The following is a 21,465-nucleotide window of genomic DNA, read 5'->3' as shown; positions in this document are numbered from 1 at the left end:
AAATCTCTCTTACCAAATGATTAGACTAAATGCCAAAGTGACAAAGCAGACCAACCTCTTGAAAATGAGAGGTAAAAGAGGCAAAAGCAAAAGGATGAGGATTCTGAAAAGGTATGAATACTTATAACTATTTTATAATCTAGACGGGTAGTTAAAAAATGATTGTATTATTCTAGGAACGTGCTTATCTGGACGAGTCTGATAATGTAGAAAACAACGTAATCCATTCAATAGATAAAAGAAAAGTATATGAGAAATTTAATTATAGCTTTTAGAAGGAAAAGCTACTATTATAGTACTACATATTAGTAAACCATTTTGCGTATATTCTCTAACTAATAATAACTCAACAACTCTAAAGATGTGAAACCTCCCACAGGAACATGCACCTGCATATACAACGATCGATAAAAGCACTAGTTTAGTAGGAAGAAGTAAACTATTTATACACACTGTAATCTGCCATACATGTTAATAACTAACTCTATTTCTTTTTTTTTCTTTTTTTTTTTTACAATGTAAATAAAGGTTAGTGGGTCAATCATGTTGCATGAGCTTGGAAACACATTGGTTATTAAAAAGGGAGGGGTCCTTACAGAGATATATATACACAAGCAAAAACATCTATGGTACTTACAATCTATTTAGTTGCTAACCAATTGCTTGATGTTTTGGTTACAATAGATAGACAATAATATGCAAAGAGAAAAAAGGACATCGGTCATCACGAGGACACACGCAAAGTCCATAAAAGCCTCTCTTGATGGTGTCAAGAGTATATGCGTATAACACGCCAAATCGCCAATTCATTGATAGAAAAAAAAGAAGAAACTCGACATATATATCAATGCACTGACCAAACCACTCCCATGTACTTACAATCTCCCGTCATTTGACCTACACCTCAGTCAGACCTAATTAAGCTTCATTATGAATCAATTCTTTTGCTTGTACAAACTCTTTTATTTAGGTTTATGTTTTTTATATTTTCAAACTCATAAGAAGATCTTAGTATGTTTTTGCATTTTTGTCATCTAGTTAGACTGGACTATGTTTATGATTATATTTTTGGTATTTCTTTGCTTAAGACAGTAGCATCTAAACTTCTTATTTACTAGAAAACTACAACATATTATTGTATAAAATTAATTTTGGTGTCCATAAATTTACCTATGTTGAAATAGTTGTTGTTTTTACACATTTTCAATATATTATTGGGTACTGAAAATTATTAAATAACACGTTTAAAACTAAAAAGTTACTACTACCAACTAGAGAAGAACAAAAAAATCGTAGATATAATCTAATTGTCCCCCTGCTTCAACTATGATGCAATATATACAACTTATATGTAAATGTTATTAACATAACCAATGTTTTAAGCTGGACATTTGCCAGAAAATATTTGGCAAAAAATAATAATAATAATAATAATAACAAAAATGAAAAAGAATACCCTCACATGAAAATTAAAATATTGTTAATAACTATGTGAGAACAAAATACCAAAATCATTCATACAAGATATTACTTAGTAATTGTCAACAAGATAAAAGTATAAACAAATCAATGACAACCATAATCATAATCATCTAATAAATAAAACTAGAAGAATCTATTGAACATAAACCAAATGTTTAAAAAAAGAGAGAAAAAAAATCCTAACATGAAACATAAACTTGCATTGTTTAAAATGAAAGGATCAAGCTAACTAGAAAGTGGATTTTTGCATGTTCTAGAATTATGACCTTTTAAGCTACAACTTTTACACTTGTTCCTTGATGTTTTTTTCCCTACGAGATAACAACCATTTTTTCTTAGATCTTCCAGCTGGCTGTTTGGAATTGGGTGGGAGAATACCATCTTCATATGGAGAAGTGTTGAAATGAGCTGATCAACACTACCTATAGGGTACACACTCGAACTATAAACCTGGTCTAATTTAGAAATCCGGTAAAATTCATGTGCATAAAATTGCAAGTCAAGGTTCCTACAACATAAAGCAACATATGCATTTGAGCAATGAATCATGTCCATATCTTATCTTCTACATGTGCATGTCCAATGAAGAATGTTGACTTGAAAATATTTCATTCAATCATGAACTTCGAATTCATACTCATAGGATACAACTATAAAAGCAACGTATACAACTTTAAGCACACATACAAAATAATTGTTAATAAGAACAAATATAGAGTACTAAAAAAATAACTCACGTCCATTGTGCGACTCTCAATCAATGCTGACCGGATAACACCCTTAGCCCAAGGTGATAAATCGGTCCGTTGGAATCTAGAAAATGTACGACGTTCATAGAACCATCTTTGTATCAATGAATGCACAAACTCAAGGATGGAGATGATTGGAAGCTCTCGAGTAACTTTTTAAATTTGAATTTATGGTCCCATAAATATTGGTCGTCATCAAACCATACCTCCTCCTAGTAAAGAACGCCATCGCCATCTACAAAGCCTAACCTCTTCTAACTCAGTCCTAATAGACGGAATTATTCTTTCCAATTGCCTCATGTAAAATTGAAACTTTGTAATTGTGTACGCCCTTGCACACAAATCAAATGGGTGATCTAACAATTTCGATTTATGTCCATCCTCAAGGATTTTGAGTAGATGGTATACACACAAGCCATGCTCAGCAGAAACATACACACTTCTAATGCCTTTAGCTTTGCTACGATGTTTATTAGATACTATAACAAGATCATCTGACTCATCAAAAGCAGCCTTCAAATTGCGGAAGAACCACTTCCATGAGAGATCATTCTCTGAATCAACTATAGCAAATACAAGAGGAACAATTTGCGAATTTCCATTAAGGATGCATGTAGAAACTTTATGGGTTGTGTTGGTTTGTGGAGATGCTGATGATATTTATGTAGTTGTGGACTGGGGTGAGGTTGCCTGGTTCGTGGAGAGATGCTGAAGATATTTGCATAACAGTTGAACCAACCTAACCCATAGAGTTTTCATTTATTTGAACCCACGAATCAACCCAATCCATAGATTTTTTTTTATTTATTTGAACTCAAGCCAACCCAAATCAAACCATACGGATTGGGTTGGGTTGATCAAATTTTTGAACACCTCTATATCTCACTGGATAGTTGGGTTAAGAAACACAAAAAACAAACTAACTTTGGGGGCAAATATTACTAGAATTATGGAAGAAACTGTGAGATCGATGGGGGTATGTTTGGAAAAGTAAGTAGGAGATGGACCCCACACCTACGATTTTTTGCCCTAAACTATGAAAAAGAAAAAATGGCTATATTCCCAACCAGATATTATGTTTTGGCTATACAACACAATTTCTCTATTTGTGAATTTTGAATTTTTAAGCAATTTCCACGTTGAAGGCCCAATAAAATCACGGCCCATGAAGACGTCAGCATCTCCACGCTCCCGCTCGAATTCAAAAAATGTCGGAATTTGAATCCTTGAAATCTCAGCAGCTCCATTTTCGCTGTGGAGGTCGAGGGGAATCATGGGAGTTTCTAAGAGAGAATCGGCTATGGCGGAAGAAACCGTAGAATCACAAGATCTATTGCCTCAGAAGATAGCTAAGATCCTCGACGAAGCACGGTCATCAAACGCCACCCACAACCGCAAGCTCAAGGAGCTATGTGCTCTACGTTCGAAATCCAAGTCTCCTTTCGAGTTCTTTACTGCCTTTTCCAAAACCCTGATCCCTCTCTTCAACTTCCACCGCAGAATCGCTTCTGCCGAGCGCGTTATCCGTTTCATTTCTCTTTTTGCCACTTCTAAAGACCCCAAATTCGCTTCACTTTCTGATGATTTCTTGGAGGAATTTCTGCAATTTCTTCTCGTTGCATCATGCGCTGCAAATAAGTCTGCCAGGTTCCGTGCATGCCAGATTGTTTCTGAGGTGAGATCCAAAATTGCCTTATAGTTTTCTTCTTTGGAGTCGGAAAAGTGGTTATGGTATTAGGGTTCACCACAACACCCCCCCCACATTTTTTTTACTATTCCTTGCTATCTGTTAGCTTTTTAGGACTGAATGCAATTGATTGGCACGATTTCGAAATAGCTTGGAAATTGAAATTTGCGTCCTGCCTTTGAACGTCATTTCCCTGCTGATCGCTGGAAAACGAAAAAGGGATTTTGAAATTTATTTGTTCAAGCGGGGTATCCGGAACATTATATTTGTCGAGTTTCCTCGAATGTTTTAAACGACTGGCAAGATTTGGTCACTGAATCTGGAAACTAAAATTGGAGTAGTCAGTCCGAAAACTTCTAGTATTTTGGGTTAGTTTGGTTACAGTATAGTACTCTAGGTTCACTACTAAGGACAACGGAACCTCCACTATTTTCATATGCTATGATTTTGTCTACTTAGGGATATACTCTTCATGACTTTGCTTTTATAACAATTCAAAAGTCTTTGTATCAATGAAGATAATTATCACTACATAAGAAGCATAATACGAGACACGGAAATGATACGACACAAATTCAAAGTAAATGGGTTGACATATGCGTTGTCCAAGTGTCTGACACGTTTCAAGAACGGACGCACTAGTCAAACTAAAGTATCCATGCTTCGTAGGTCACCACTTATATACCATGGATGTCTCCCTTCTTTAACCAATGTGGGACTTTGTTTGCACCAATCATCTCCTAGAACAAAGTATCACATTGAGATTTTCCTCATTCATCTACTCCCAATCACTCATTAGAGCTTGCTCTTATCAAGGTCTAGAGTAAAGCTAGATAGAACAAAACTTGATCATTTTTTGTGGTATTCACATATTCTCCTCCCCTAGGATAGAGATATACTTCTTTTATAGGTCTACACGACTTGATAGTTCTATTCTTCATCCACACAATTTAATAGAGCTCTATTTGCTTGTCGCATCTGAAACACTTTTTGTCCGATTTGAAAATTCATCCACTAGACTCACTACTTTTGTTTGAAATTGCTAAGGATCTCACCTATATAATTAGGTTTGACCATGACTCTAATACAAATTGATAAGGATAAAGGAACCTCCACCTATCTTTAAAATGGTATGATATTATCAATTTTGGACATAAACTCTCGTGACTTTGCTTTTGGAAGCACCCAAAAGGTTTCGTACAAAGAGAGATAATTGTTCTCACTCAGATAGGATCTCTCTCTTCCCTAACCAAACTTTGTTTGCACCTAACACCTAGGTCTATGACGTGAGCTTGCAACTTTCTTAAAATTTTGAGATTCTGATGCTCTTGCTTATGATTTTATTGGATTTCTTTGCTGAATATTTGTTCACAACACTCTTAGCTAACTGGTTGTAGGCTGTAGTTCTGTTTCATGTCGGCAAATTTTCATTGGTAACTGTATTGTTGATTGAGATTACGCATTTATAGATCATCATGCGGCTACCAGATGATGCAGAAGTCAGCAATGAAGTCTGGGATAGAGTTATCGACCACATGAAGCTGCGGGTGCAGGACAAGGTTCCTTTAATACGTATGTTTGCAGTTCGTGCTCTTTCACGTTTTGCGAATGATAGTGAAAACGGTGACATCCTCAATTTATTTCTTGAGGTGATTACTATGGAACAAAATGCGGTGAGTATTTTAACTGTCTTAAATTGTTATATATACGTGGGTACACATACAAACCTAACCCAACATGCAGACCTTCTGTTTCTATCACCATATATGTAGAAAACTCTAGGGATCTTTTTGGATGTTTTGTGGACTTGATTGCTTTAACAGTGACATGCAGGTTATTCATCTACTCTTCCCTCCTTGATTGCTAAGGATATGTCAAATTGCTTTCCCTTTTCACATTCACAATTCATTGACGCTTTCAAATGTTAAATTCAATCTTGTTTCACATTTACCACATGCTTATGATTATATCTAGAAGAGTGCCCTCAATGCCAGTGGTTCGATCTTATGGTGCAGGAGGTCCGAAAGACAATATTACTGTCATTTCCACCTTCTAATGCCACTTTGCAAGTGATAATCGATTGCACCTTGGATGTGAGCGAGTCTGTTCGCAAAGCAGCATATTGTGTATTAGCTAATAAATTTCCACTTCAAAGTCTTAGGTAAGTGTGATTCAAGCGATAGAATTTACCAAATTTTTTTACTTATAATAATCATGCAACTATATTTCATTTTTTTCTCAGTGAATAAATGCAGGCCGTGGACTGAGAAGGGCTCCCCTCATTCTCCCTTGTTCTTGTTTTTATTATAATCCTGATCCATATTGAATGACACCGATAGGAATTTGATCTTTTAAAGTGTATTTATTGATTAAGTGTGATGACACAATCGTATAACATAACAGTTAAACGATGAACTTGTACTTTACTAGACGATAATGTCAATCAACAACTACACGATCGCTTACTCTTGCTACGCGATCACTTACAAATGCTAAACGATCGTTTACATTCACTATGCGATCACTTACCGCAACTACACGATCGCTGAGGCTCTTCTACACGATCGCTTAGTAGATGAAGTAGGCGATGAATGGTACTCCTCGATCGTTTCTACACAACAGACTAACCCGAACTCCCACCCTCGAGAGCTTACTTTCCTCCCCCAAGATATTCCGTTCTTCAATGCCCCCTCTTTCTGTTTCTTTCTTCTTTTAAACCCGAACTTCTCCCAACAGAATTGAAAGTAGTTTAGCTGTGGTCTCCAACCTCCTTAACCGACTCAACCGCCAATTTTCCTGTATTACCTCTATTCTTCCTTCTTTGATATTGTAGTATAATTGGAGGCCTATCAGACACTTTATTTTTTTTTAACAATGCGAATTAGGATCCAGGTTGGATGGGAATTTCCCCACCATATTAGTCATCTTTAACATCTCTACTCTTGCCTATTAGTATGTGGTAGAATTATGTCACTTAAATATTTGTGTATGTTTTTTTTTAATAGCATCAAACAAAGAACGATAATTTTACAGAGAGGACTTGCCGATCGTTCTCAAGCTGTTTCAAAGGAGTGTTTAAAATTAATGACAGATGAGTGGCTTAATAAATGCTGCCATGGGAATCCTGTAGAATTGCTAGAGTATCTTGATGTTGAAACCTATGAACGAGTTGGTGAATCTGTTATGGGGGCTTTCTTAGGAGCTAGTTTGTTGAAACTGCATGACGATGAAAGTATCCAGCATTATATACTAACTTCTAGCGGCGCGACAGAAGGTTAGTGTAGCTTGTCCAATATCCAATTATTTATGGTTTCTATATTTGTAATTGTAACTGTCCGTTGTTTACCCATGTTAACCAATCTATGCAATATGCATTGCATCATTCTCCTCGCTATGTCCTCGCCTACGCCTATCATTTGATAGTTGGAAGACTCACAGGAATTGTTCTTATTCTTATATTATTCTTCTTTTTATTTTTTTGGCTTCATGTGCATACATTGAATTTAAATAGCCCGTTCCAAATCTGTTGTTAAATGTTCCCAATTTTTTGGTCATTGAAGTGTTTGTAGTTGCTGGAGGAACTGCTGTAGTATGTTTTTTCTAAAAAAATTGATGACTTTTTTTTTTTTTTTTTTTTTTAATAAAACAATAAATTTGCTCTAGTGATTTCAATCCTTCAATTGCTGCCCGACTTTTATGCACATTTAACTTGATGAAAGCATCTCATTATACTGTGAACTTGGATTTTACATGCTATAGTAACATGATGGTTCCCGCACTTGATATTAGGAGACTCACTACATTGCAGTCCAAGTATTCAACTAATGGAACCGGAAGTTTCTCTTTACTGGAGAACCATTTGTAAGCATATCCTAACAGAAGCACTCGTAAGTATATTTGTTCCTTCTCCCGTCATTTTATTCTTCGCTTGTGTTTGTCAAATTCAATTCCCGTGAGTACTAGTAATAACTAGTAAATGTTTGTATAAATTCTCTTAGAGATTTGTAGGCTACGTGGAAACATTTTATGAAATGGAGTTCTTTAAAGACTTGACCCTCAAAAGGACAGGGAATCCCCGGTAAAATTGGTCTTTATTAGACGTGCCACTCTATTTTTCCTAGTTCATTTCCTCGTCATGTGTCAAATACACCAATATTATTAGGAATGCCACACCATCATTTAGTCATCGTGTTAATGATAGTGGCCACATAGAATCACAATTCAAAATTTAGATTTGTAATTATACCTTTTCAAGCTTAAATTTTAATTAAATATAATCATTAAATTTCATAATCTAAATTTGTAATTTAACCTTCACTTATTCATTGCTTTTTAATTTTTATCTGATCTCACACTGACACACTCTCAATACTCTCCTTGTTCAGTTGAATTTTATTTTCAACACTCTGATGCATGAACGTAATAAAGCTCCTGAAATTGAGTCATCGTGGAATTGAGTTGTCTGGAACATGACAATGTACCAGAATTTCTATCAGTTTCTATTTTAATACTTGTAAATTTTTCTTCTGTAGGCAAAAGGTTCTGATGCTGCAGCTTCTATGGGTGCTGAAGCTGCAGTCTATGCAGCCGAAGCTTCCGATAAAAATGACCTTTTAGAGAGAATTCTTCCTGCCACAATTTCTGATTATGTAGGCTTGGTCAAAGCTCATATTAATGCTGGTAAGATTTTCTCATGGATCAAGAATATAGTACATTGCTTTTTGCCAAACACGTAAAATGACTTTGTAATTACAGGGTCCAGCTATCGATTTGCATCAAGGCAGCTACTTTTGCTTGGAACAATGCTTGATTTTTCTGATAATGCAAATAGGAAGATTGCTGGTGCATTTCTGCAGGAAGTGTTGCATATGTCTCCAGATCATGAATTGGACGATGATGGGAACTTGGTTGTTCTTGGGGATGGAATCAATCTTGGAGGGGATAAAGATTGGGCAGTTGCTGTCTCTGGGTTGGTTAAGAAAGTCCATGCTGCTGCTGGTGAATTTGAAGAAATTGTTCTTGAGGTGATTGAAGAACTTGCTCGACCATGCAGAGAGAGAACTGCAAATTGTGTGCAATGGATGCATTGTCTTGCTGTGACAAGTCTTCTCCTGGAAAACGTGAAATCATTGAATTTTATTAATGGAAAAGTCAGAGGACCTGCTCAACTACTGGAGTCGATATTGCTTCCAGGGGTAAGAAAACATTTTGTAGGGTAGCTGTTTGATTTTGCTTATTGCTCGATATTGATCAACTGTTCTTGCATATTGTGACTTTGGACCATGGTTACATATTCATGTATATGATTAGCTGCTCCGAAATTGTTCCAATATAAAAATTGTATCTGTCAATACCCTCCAAAACAGTTACTGATATTGCAACGTTGAACCATGGTTGTTAGGAGATGTATTACGTCGTGTGTATGTTTATATGAATCTGTGATTAGCCTAATATCGACGTATAATTCAATTTGGGCTATTATTATTACTACATAGAAGGGAAAAACATCACTAATTTGAAATCAGTTGAAGTATGAGGTGGAGTGTTTATCTAGATGAAGCTTCTCTCTTTTTATGAAACTCTGATATATTTGCAACTATTGCATGAAAGGTGATTATATGCTGCTTGGATAGATGCTAATCCTTGCAACTGCCTTCAACAGCTTAGCTCGATTCATTTTTTGAAGTTATGTAGCTTAGAATTCATTTATTCAATTCACCAACTTTATTAATTTTGTATTGCAGGCAAAACAAGTTCATTTAGATGTTCAGAGAATCAGTATCCGCTGTCTTGGCCTGTATGGATTGCTAGATAAAAGACCAAATGAGAAAGTTCTTAAACAGTTGAGGCATTCCTTCATTAAGGGGCTGCCCCCAATTAGCATAATGGCCTGCAAGGCATTATTTGATCTTGTATTGTGGCATGATCCCCAGGAGGTTGACAAGGCTCTGGGACAAGATCACATCCTCCAGTCTTCATTTGATAAGACATCTTTTAGTCCTATAAACTTATCTGAAGCAGCAGATGAAGATTGGACTATGGGATCACTTGATCTTTTATATGCTGGACTTGACAATGATGAGAGGTACAGCTCTTCAGCAACCAATGAAATCGAGTCCGTTCAAACCGTTGTTACTGAGGGATTTGCAAAGATTCTTCTGCTGAGTGAAAACTATCCAAGCATACCAGCATCTCTACATCCTCCACTCTTAAACAAGCTTGTGAACATTTATTTTTCAAGCGAGAAAGATCTTGAGAGGTTTCCTTCTGAACCTATAATTTCCCAAATCTAATTTACCATTTAAATTTAAAAGCATATAAGACCTCAATTGATCTTATCTTAAATCAGGTTGAAACAATGCCTTTCTGTATTCTTTGAGCATTATCCATCCCTCACAGTTTCTCACAAGGTAAATGAAGCTTAACTTGAAATGGATGGATTTTCTTACACCTTAGAGGCGTGAAATTGTAATTTCTCTACTGAGTGGCATATTTTACTCGCAGAGATGGATATCTGAGGCTTTTGTCCCAGTTATGCGTTCAATGTGGCCAGGCATGAACGGAAATGTTGGAGGTTCTGCAGTTGAGGTAGGGAATATGCGTAAACATGCAGTCCAAGCATCACGTTTTATGCTGCAAATGATGCAGGCTCCTTTATATGCAAATGATACTGAAAGGAAGGAAGAAGATGGATGCTTGGGAAATCAGGAAGCCACGGGTAGTATTGGAGAACCTCCTCTTGAGTGCAGTGAAGAGGGGCTTGCCATTCGAATAGCTACGGAGGTAATTTTTGAACTTATGATAGTAGGATTGTCCTGTCTATTTAAGTATCATCGATTATGTTTCCAGTCATATTTCATTCTGATAGAACCCGGATATATTGAAAGATAAACGATAATGGAATTACAAGATAAACCAAGTGTTTGAGGTACTTACCTACTTGGACCCTCCCAATCTTGAGATCACTCTCAAGCCCTAATTCCCTCACCAAATATTGCTTGCCTTCCCCCTTCCCTATCCTCTGTATTTATAACCAAACTTCCTTAACTACTTATCTAATTATTGATATACCCCTAATATTCCTCTAATACCATTCCTATCACATTCTGGTAGAGGGGAGGTCATCAGCCTTTTAGGTGCAAGTCAATTTAAATTCAGAAATTTTGATAAATATTATAAAAATGTAAGATAAACTGTAACGAGGAAATAAAAATTTTATAATTTAAATTATCTTTTATAAGTAAGTAATCTAAGGGCCGTTTTGTACATCATGATTATTATCACCAATATGTTCAAACTTAGTATCTAATTTTTGTCTTTAATATATTTTTAAAGTCTTGTATTAAACTTATAAAGTATTATTGTCACCAATACGAGCAAACTTACTCCCTAATTTTTGTCTTTAATATATTTTTAAAGCCTTATTTTATAACCTTATAAAACTAATATTGCAATTATCATGACTTACAGTATATTAGTGCGACAAATGTGTTGTCTATAGTTCTGTTCTGAAAAATTGATAGCAAATTGACATTAGTTTTTTTAGCCCATTTTTGAGGTGTGAAAACTGGACTCATAAATTCTAACCCCGTTCTATGTAAGACGTAAGTGTCTTATGATCCAAAGAGGATTTAAGGTTCAAGGCTAAAAAAATTTGTCTTGTCATAACAGAAACATCAAAGGTGTAAGCCTTTGACTCAGTTAATGAATTCTCCTGAAGGTCATTTTGGATGCAATGACTATGATCTCAAATATCTCTCATTGCACCGAGAAAGTAACTTCAATTCTTATCAACAGCATTATGTGAAGCGAAAGTGTAAACTGACGGAGTTGGGTGGGACCAATAATCTTCTTCAAGATATTTTAAATTTGTTGGAGGCGACCTTGTAACTTGATCAGGAAACAGTTTGTTGTATCTAGAGTGTAAACTCAGTCTGTTTCTATATTCCTTGCTCTCTTTCCCTTTGTCTCGCGTGCTCTCTATGCCTTTCTGTTACTCTCTCTCTCTCTCTCTTTCAATTATCAACCAGAGATCTCTGCCTCACTCTATTCCCCAATCTCTCTTTGGTTCATGAATTTGATCGAGAAGCAAATCTTAATTACTCATACTTATTGAATTATGTTTGTTTTCCATTTTTCTCTTTATTTTCTAAATCTCGGGCTTCATAATATTAAAGTTCTGAGTCTCACATTACTGAAATTTTCTGAAGGACTATTGCTTCTAAGTGCACAAACTCATTGAGATTGATCGAATGCTTAATAGAGGCTAGAAAAGTGCATGGTATGATCCTAGTAGTTCATACTAGTTTGAGAGGAGTGTAGAATTTGAGCTTTAACATAGCTCTCACATATTAGTTAAAGCTAGCCAAGCTGACTAATTTTGAATTGTACAAACTTGGTTATTATGTTTATTTGTTACCATCTTTGCTTTTCATTTAGTCTTCTTTGAAGTTGTAATAAAAACTACTCAACCTTCTTATGCTAAATTACAAAGAGTGTGGTACTTGTTGAAATAAATTAATGATATATACCGTTTATCTCTTATGCTAAATACTCAACCTTCTCTGTTGAAACAAGTTGAAAGTTGTGGTTTTCTGACTTGTTAACAATTGATTGGTACTTATTTGAGGTTGCAAGCTTCCATGGAAAGAAGACGCCTGCACAAAAGTCATATGTTTCTGCTTTATGCCGGGTTCTTGTGTTGCTTCATTTTCGCCCATCAGAACAATGTGCTATAAGGCTAATGAGAAGACTACTATGTTATGTGGTTGAAACTACGTCATGGGATAAGGATCTTGTCAAGGAGTTAAAGCGGATGGGAGAGCATCTCACAGCAATTGACAAACAACCAGATCTTGAAGTGACGCAAGATCAAGCTCATCTAATTTTAGGTAAATGTTGAAACTTATTCCTCTCCTGCTTCTTGGTTTGAAAACAGTAAAAATTTCACTGAACAAAAACTTGCCAAGTTATGTTTCCTGAGTAACGAGTCCTTAACAGTTATCTTGTACTCCATTTATGCACCACATCTATTTTCTCATGGTTCACTCAAGTAATAGGACCTATTACATATACGAGGGTCTACAATCTTATAAGACTTCCAATTGCGGAAAAGATGGGCTTTGTTTTAGTTCTCTTTTCCCTCCCCAGTACTCCAATCCGTTTTTATTAATGTAATCATTTCTGTTTGGACATACTCCAGTCACACAGCTAACTTGCATGCCTAATACTTAGTTTGGTGGGGAAATGAGTTGCCATGAGATGGTTGTCCGTTTAGTATTTCAACGTGTCAATGATGGTTCCCTTTAGAAACACCCATGCAAAGCTTTTTCCAATTTCATTCATTCTAAATCACAAGCATGTCACTGGTATAGCTTTGGTTGTGTCCAATCTTCCATTTAGTATTTCAACGTGTCAATGATGGTTCCTTTAGAAACAGCTCATGCATAGCTTTTTCCAATTTCGTTCATTCTAAATCACAAGCATGTCACTGGTATAGCTTTCGTTGTGTCCAATCTTCCGTTTAGTATTTCAACGTGTCAATGATGGTTCCCTTTAGAAACAGCCCATGCAAAGCTTTTCCTAATTTCATTCATTCTAATTCACAAGCATGTCACTGGTATAGCTTTTGTTGTGTCCTATCTTCCAGTTATTTTGTGCTAATAAACACATGTACTTACAGATCAACTAAAACTGGAGTTCAATTTGGAAGCTGAAATTCCACAAACACCAGTCCCATGTTCAACCAAACCTACACGTTCCCGGAGACGAGTGAAACACGAGTCTTCATCTTCTGATGAAGCTATGTCACCCACCTCTGTTCCCAACTTTGTTGGGACAATCAGTACACGCTCACAGAGGGCTAGCAAAACTGTGGCATTGACTAGAATTACGAATAGTGTACTTAAGACCAATAACGTAGTTGATGAGGAAGATGCATACGAAGATTTAGATTCAGATGATGATGAAGATGATGAAGATTCAGATTCAGATGTGACAGAGAATTAATTAATCCTCGTTACCATGATAGTTTTCTCCAATGTTGTACGTAAGATGTATGATTGGATTATGTGTTGGCATCTGTTTTATTGTACATAGATGTGCTTCAACTGTGCATGTTATATCCTACAGCTGTAGCAAGTTACAAGATTCTGCTTGGTTTGTAAAATGAAAGTATAATTTAATTGAATCTTATGAGTATGTTGGGGCTACTTGGTAGGCAACTCAGATTTTGTTTGATGTTTTCTAATTTTTTGAGTTTAGTGAATGTGTTTGGTTGACAGTTTGGATTATGTTTCGAGAATTGTTTTCAGATTCAATGATCCAAACTGTACAAATTTTGAAAATAATTTTTTAATGTTTTTAGTGTCTCTAGATTTTAAATTCAAAAATTTAAAATGTATAATTATATTAAAATTGATAAAAACCATAACAAATATATTGTTTCATGTTATAAATTCAATTATTTTTGTTAAATTAAAATATGTAATATATTATGTGATATATTATATGATATTATAACATAATAACTGTACAAAAAATTTAACATAAAACAAGTTTATAATTAAATAAAAATGGTTTATATTAAATCTAATATTTAGTAACTAAATATATTTTTAAACACGTTTTGAAAAATGGTTTAAACTGAAATTTATTGAATCTATTACCAACCACATATATGAAAATATAAAATATAACTTTATTTTCAAAATTATGTTTTCGGATTGCCTATCAAAAAGGTCCTAAGTTACTCGCTCATTATTCCTTTGCAAAATCTAAGCTAGATAGCAAGGTTTGATCAATTCTTTAGACCTAGTTTGCAAAAGAGCTTTCTTTTACATTTTTGTATTTTGTCAGCAGCTGGGATTATGATTTTACCAGTTAAGTGATTTATGGTAGAAGTTGTGGCTATGGTAATTAAAATAAGTATCAAAGTTGAAACAGATTTAAGTTATGCCAAACCCTTCAAACTCCACCAGTTGTAGGATGGGGTCCTAAAAAAAAAAGAAAAGAAGAAAGTATTAGGCTTAAATATGAATAGGAAAATCAAGTGTGTTGCCGAAATCAACATTTATGGCCTTTCACATCATGTTGGTTGAAGATTGTGGTGGTGCATTCTTTGATTTCTAAATGCTCAATTCGAATATGGGGCCAAACTTTATCACTTGAAAATGAAAGCCAAGGACATTCTAGAGTAGCTTTCACTCTTTTGCATTGGCAGAGAGTTCGATATCATAGAAGTGGTATAATTTTTTTTTAATTTGTTGGGACCGAATATAAAATTGAAAGTATAAAGATTTGTTAGATACAAAATTAAAAATTTAGGAACTTAATAGACACTATTGTAAGTTTAACGAAGATTTTTGTATGAATAGTCCAAAATGGGTGGCTGAAACGAAAATTAACCCATCCCTCCTAAAACTTAAGTATTTTGATCTTCTCCATATGGCACCGTCAAGTGAAATTATCGGAAAAACCAAGCAAGCGTGATTGCTTCTCTCACTCTTGTTAATGTTGTCTTCTTCCTCTCAGCCCCTCCCTCTATTTTTCTTGGTTCTCTAATTTTCTCAACTTACTTGTGTTGTAGATGGAAGAAAAGAGGAGGAGTCGAAGATGAAAAGTCCTCGAAAATCAAAGAGAGGTTCGAATTCTCCAGATTATCGAACGAAATTTGGAAACTGTAGAACTCTAATTTTTCTAGCTTCATTAGACAGTCGTTCCAGTGAGGAGAAGACAAAGAAAAGAAGTGGGAGAGAGTCGTTTCGACGAGGATGAGACCAAGATGAAGAAATGGGGGAGGGTTGTTCTGACGAGGAGAAGACGAAGAAATGGGGGAAGGTTGTTCCGACGAGGAGAAGAGGAAGAAGAAGAAGAAACGAGCAAGGAGTTAGACATGGTTGCTGACAAAAAAGAATTTTGGTAATTTCACAAGGAGATGATATAAGTAGAAAGACAACAAATTCATGCTTTCAAAGATTTTATGTCAAATTTTATTTGAACCTCCTATTTTATTTTGGACTAATCATACGAATTTATCAATTTAATGATCAAATAGATACAAATTTCAAAGTGTATATATAAAACAAAGGATAACTTTGAAATCTTGAGAATTATTTAGTAGTTTGAGATGGAGAATCCTTTGGTGGCTGGTGGTTAAGGCGTTATTATGCTGGTTGGAATGCTTTGATTTTTATAGGCATATGATATGGTATGAGGAGATTATTAGGATTTGAAGTGATTTGATGTACAATTAGACTTACCAAAAATGACGCAATTATAGTTTGATACAAATCAACTGTCTCACAAGTGAACTAAGAGACAACAAGAAATTAAAGAAGTAATTCAATAAATTCAAATGGATGTTGGGAATTTTAATACGTAGTGAATGAATTGACTTAAAAGCTGACGAAAAATGCTAGATAAGATTAGAAATATGTTTAAAAATGTGTTCTTAAGAGAGAGAAAAAAAAGTTAAATTATAGAAAATACATCTCAATCAATGTTCTACCTTTTCAAATTTCTTTTCAGAACTTTCAAAAATTTCAATAATAACTTTAGAATTCAAAAAATTAAAAAAATAAATCATAAATAAAAAAATAAATAATAAATAATTTCTTCTTTCTTCCTTTCTTTTTATTTAAATTTTTTTTTTTTTTTTTTTACCATAAACGAAAAAAGAGGAAAAAAATATCCATATATATCCATGTATGAGCTTCAAGATATGTCTATTGTCAATATGTATACCAGTATTTATATACTGACTTGGGTGAGCAGCAAAAATCTCTTGGTTTAGGGATAACAAAATATAAGGAAATATGTAATTTAGCAATAGTTATATTAAAAATAAGGGTATAATAGAAAACTATAAAGTATATAATTTGTAGTGAAAGTGAGAAACCTTATTTGTAACATATGTGAAGTACAAGACAATCTAAATGGTTAGCTTAGTGGACTAATGCATTTATCCCTTGAGAATCCTCAAAACCCAAATGTTTGTAACTTTGAAAAAAAAAAAAACATTTTGTAAAATTATAGATTTTTTCTTTTATTTTTTTTTTTAAATAAGCTACCAAAAAAGACCTATAGACTTGTTGAGATAGAAAATTCATACGTGTTTGTTGTCGTTGTGGGCCTTTCGTGGGCTTATCCTTCGACCCAATTCTCTTGATTTGGTCTCACGTTTTGAGCTGACTTGCTTGAGAGTTCCTCACACTCACGTGGTGCCAAGCCTACTATATTCTCATGTTGATTTTAGTGCAGGGAATGTATAGTTTATCAAAGCACACAAAAGTAAGGTCAATGCTCTCTTTGGTAGATTGCTTACTTTTTCCCTTTGAGTCGTCAAATAAGACTATTTATAATGTCCTTCCTCTGACACACACTTATACTTACATATAATTCTGAAAATGTTAGGGTAGCTGCAACGCTCAAGGCTGTAGGGACACCAAGTCGAGCACGACTTGATTATTTTCTAATTGATATATATTCACCAGCTCGATTGTTCAACCTACAATTCGAGGCTTTGACTTTTCTCTTTTGAGACATTTCTTCCCCATGCTGCCTATCGTGAGCTTTAGACCTTTGCTTGGGGCAGCCCTCAATAAAATTAAAGTATTAAATTTCTGTTGCATAAATAAAATAAAAAGTACTTATTTATTAATTTAAATAATTTATTAATCTTTTTTAATTTTTAGAAATATCCATTTGACATCAATATTTTATCAATATTTTTATTTTTATTTTTTTTTGGATAAAATTGAGATTTTTACATTTTTGTCCAAATTACATTTTAAACCATTTGTAGTGTTAATGTCCTTATTTCTACTTTTTTAAACGTCTTAAAGGGTTTTGGGTTTGGTACTGACCCTTCATTAGGAGGCCAAATCCAAAAACAGAACAACAATCCAAGTTAAACTCCAAGAATTTCCTTACCTAAAATTTGGAGGTGATGCCTTTTTTTTTTTTTAATAGAATTATCCACAATTAAAAAAAGTAGTGACATGAAAATATGAAGTAAACGTTCTTTGACTTTCTGTGAAACATGGTACAATCATATGAAATTTAGCCAATTCTCTGCAAACATTCACAAATGGAATATAAGCTATGAATCAATCAAGTTTTATGTTGGAATACCTTGAATTTGTTTGTTGGTGCTTTGAACAACCAAGTACGGGGTCTCGCTTATGACCCAGGGTTTAGAATAGTGTGCTATATAAACTCTCTAATCTTAGAGGCGCCATTTTGAGGTAATTTTCTGAAAATATTCTCCCTAATAATACTGTTCTTCCTCTGTCCGTGGACGTAGCTAACACACTATTAGTGAACCACGTATATTTGTGTGTCGATCTTCTCTATCTCTACGTTCCTTTTTGTATTCTTTAATTGTCGATTTCGTAACACTTTAGCTAAATTTGATTCTTCATAATAATTTGAAATTAAAGGGTCTCAAATTCATCATAAAGTAATGGAGTGCACCTTGACTTGTCTTGGTCACCACATAATGGAAAAATGAAGTGATATTATGGTTATAACATAGACATACTCACATGCTATTGAATAGACTATGTCTTCTATGAGCTTTAACGTTCAAGCGACAAATTAAGGACATATAGGTGAGTCTTTGTTGAAGGGACATTTACTATCTCAGTTACTAGAGGATAAAAATGAAAAAAAATAAACATAAAAATTAAAAGAGGATTTTTTTTAAATAGAAGAAAAATTTAATGAAGTTTGACTAAGAGTCGATATAGAAATAAAATTAAAACTGCATTGAATTTTGTAGAATTAGCTAGAATGATCGATAAAGCACACTAGTATTTCTATAATATATGTCGTCTCAAGGATACTATTATTAACACTCAACACGGGTGATGCAAATATTGGTAGTGTTGTCGTTCCTCTAGGAACAACCTTGTGACATTATAGCACATTTTTTTTCCAGAAAGATTATCACTTTCTGCTAGGATAAGATGATTCTACCATTGTTGATCGAGCATGCAACAGAAGTCTCATGTCAGGTCTTGAATGAATTACTTTCATGTGTAACCTTGGCATTCATTATTGTGGTGCTTAGAAGTCGTTATTCTAGATTTTTGAAGAAGTTTGATTTGTAGTGTGAGGTAAGGGTCGTCATTGTAATATTCACATAAAGTAGAATCTTCTTTTGCAAAATTAGACCACAAACCAATATATTTTCGGTATTGTGTTTCTTTTCTTACTCTTTATTATTTAGGGGCTGTTTGAGGCACTGAATTGAGATATGATACCTAGAGTTCATATGTCTGTGTTTGAGGTATAAAGTTATTTGGTCTAAACTTATATATCTGTGTTTGAGGTGTAGAGTTGAGTTTATATGTCTGGATATTGGTACAGTTTTTTTAATTCTAAATAATCTGATTTTATGATTACTACTTTTTGTTTTGAAGCTTTTTTATTCAACAATTTTATCCATCTTTGTTTGAGTAAAATATGGATTGCAATTTTTTGCTTTTAATTTATAATTTTTTTTTATTTGAGTAATGAACAACAATTTATCCACTACATTTCTTACAGAAATATGGTTAAATAAAATAAGAAACTAAAAAGGAATCAAAACTTTTGATTCCCAATTTTTCTCCATGAATTTCATCATCATCGTCTTCTTCTTCCTGATGTTGCTTTGTATTTTTACTCTATCTTGATATTTTATTTTAAAAATTGAATCTCTCCTATCATTTTAGCAGCCTAGGAATGCCAATACATTTCTTCAATAATTTTATTTTTAATTCCTCTAAATTTGGAGGATCATCAGAGAACAAATCTTAATTTTTCACTAATTGTTGCTAGAAAACGTTCAAAGAAAAAAAATCTCAATTTTATGGTTTTTTTTTTGTATATTACATACTTTTCCAAATCTTCTTAACACTCATTTGATATGTGAAGTTAATTAAATAAAAATATATTTTATAAATTTCTACATATAAAAAATGCACTTAATGTAGACAAAATACTATTATTTATATAATCAACAACCCTACAAAATACTTTGAAAATCATCAGTCTTATAATAGTCGAAAGTGATTGCCGAAGTTGATTATCAAAGATGATTTTTGCTGAAGTTTGTAGTCGGAGTCTGAAGTTGGTTGTATGAAGGTGGTATTGGAGTTGGTCGTTGGAGCTTATCGTCAAAGGTGGAGCCTATTAGAGTTGGTCGCATAAAGGCGGTCGTCAAAATTGATCATCGAAGTCTATAGTTGGAGGTGGCTGTCAAAGCCTGAAGTTTGTCGCATGAAGGTGGTATCGGAGATGGTTGCTGGAGTTTGTTATCAGAGGTAGCTGTTAAAGCCTAAATTTGGTAGCATGAATGTGGTAGTGGAGTTGATTGCTGGAGTTTGTTATCGGAAGTGGTTGTCGAAACCTGAAGTTAGTCAGTAGAGTTTGTTGTCGGAGGTGATTGTGGGAGCTTGAAATTGGTCATTGGAGTTGGTCATGCGAAGGTGGTCGTCGGAGTTAGGTCACCGAATTGTTAGCAAAGATGGTTGTCGAAGCCTAAAATTGGTTGTCGGAGTTTTCATGGGAGGTGGTTGTCGGAGCCCGAAATTGGTCGCTAGAATTGTCATCAAAGGTGGTTGTCGGAGCATGGAGTTAGTTTCCAATGTGGGATAGATAGTCGACGACAGTGGTCGATGGGTGGAGTCATTAAAAACATTGGAGGAATGGAGAGTTGTGGTGAGTTGGTGAAATATATACGAACTCAATTCCACCAATATTTAAAGTTGGTGGGTCAAACATTCAACTCATGTTGGTGAACCAAACCCAACCTTGAAGTTATTCATTAACTTGATTGCACCCAGGAGAAATATTTGTCTATACTAATATTGTCGTATTGGATTGCTCTTTCTTCGTAGAAGTTTTAGTCCATCTCGGTTTGCTATTTACTTTTTCTTCTCTCAACTATAGGAATTTATATTATAAAATAATAACCTAAAATAAAAAGTACCAACCAAAAAATATAGGTCTATTTTAAAATATAGAAAAATGAATCAAAATATTTACAAATATGGTAAAATATCACTGTTTATCAGTGGTAGACATTGATAGACTACTATCATCTATCACTGATTGACTGTGATATTTTACTATATTTAAAAATATTTTCAACAGTTTTATCATTTAAAACGATTTTTCAAAACTATTTGAGCTTGGATTTATCCAATTTATTGAAGGAATAAAAGTCCTCTAAAAAATCCAAAAGATGATCCTTTCCCAAGTAATTGGTTAGCTAGAACCCACCAAGAAGCACATAGTTTTATATCTTCACGTATGTATATTTTACCTAAATCTAGAAGTTAGCAAAAAAAAGCATAACACAAAGATAATAATAATAATTAATTATTTAAGAAAGAAATACGACAAAAACATCATTATAAAAAGAGTCAAGGGAGTTGGTTTACTGTTAAAATAGTTGTTACAAAGTCTTGAAGAAAACGTCAACGATAACATAAAATAAAAGTCTCTCCACATGCAAATGAATTATTCATTCATTCATTCATGTATTTATGAAATTGT

The 21,465-nt window shown here is 34.1% G+C and overlaps 1 protein-coding gene and 1 long non-coding RNA gene across 2 annotated transcripts; both read left to right on the top strand.

Annotated features, from left to right (window-relative positions):
- The first annotated feature begins 3,449 nt into the window (after positions 1 to 3,449).
- Positions 3,450 to 14,141, top strand: EMB2656 (ARM repeat superfamily protein). The gene is made up of 12 exons (XM_039050592.2): positions 3,450 to 3,906; positions 5,388 to 5,591; positions 5,934 to 6,079; positions 6,924 to 7,192; positions 7,708 to 7,805; positions 8,451 to 8,598; positions 8,674 to 9,113; positions 9,663 to 10,177; positions 10,268 to 10,328; positions 10,423 to 10,701; positions 12,548 to 12,809; positions 13,601 to 14,141. The coding sequence occupies exons 1-12, from the start codon at positions 3,505 to 3,507 to the stop codon at positions 13,924 to 13,926; spliced, it is 3,150 nt and encodes a 1,049-aa protein (XP_038906520.1). The 5' UTR covers positions 3,450 to 3,504; the 3' UTR covers positions 13,927 to 14,141.
- Positions 14,142 to 15,244: 1,103 nt separating this feature from the next.
- Positions 15,245 to 16,072, top strand: LOC150031997 (uncharacterized). The gene is made up of 2 exons (XR_016525488.1): positions 15,245 to 15,559; positions 15,629 to 16,072. It is a non-coding gene; the product is annotated as an uncharacterized LOC150031997 (long non-coding RNA).
- The last annotated feature ends 5,393 nt before the right edge of the window (positions 16,073 to 21,465 follow it).

The sequence above is a fragment of the Benincasa hispida genome, chromosome 12 (assembly GCF_027475165.1).
Source record: "Benincasa hispida cultivar pf3 chromosome 12, pf3_genome.v1.1, whole genome shotgun sequence".
Taxonomy (NCBI): domain Eukaryota; kingdom Viridiplantae; phylum Streptophyta; class Magnoliopsida; order Cucurbitales; family Cucurbitaceae; genus Benincasa; species Benincasa hispida.
The sequence above is the reverse complement of the archived record's forward strand: the minus strand, read 5'-3'. Positions and strand labels throughout refer to the sequence as shown.

What these genes read in the sequence shown, in the direction of transcription:
- EMB2656 (XM_039050592.2), top strand. Translation starts at nt 3,505, where the DNA reads ATGGGAGTTTCTAAGAGAGAATCGGCTATGGCGGAAGAAACCGTAGAA. An exon ending in CCCTCACAGTTTCTCACAAG is followed by an intron (nt 10,329 to 10,422) that starts GTAAATGAAGCT and finishes TTTTACTCGCAG; the next exon opens with AGATGGATATCTGAGGCTTT. An exon ending in CCATTCGAATAGCTACGGAG is followed by an intron (nt 10,702 to 12,547) that starts GTAATTTTTGAA and finishes TACTTATTTGAG; the next exon opens with GTTGCAAGCTTCCATGGAAA.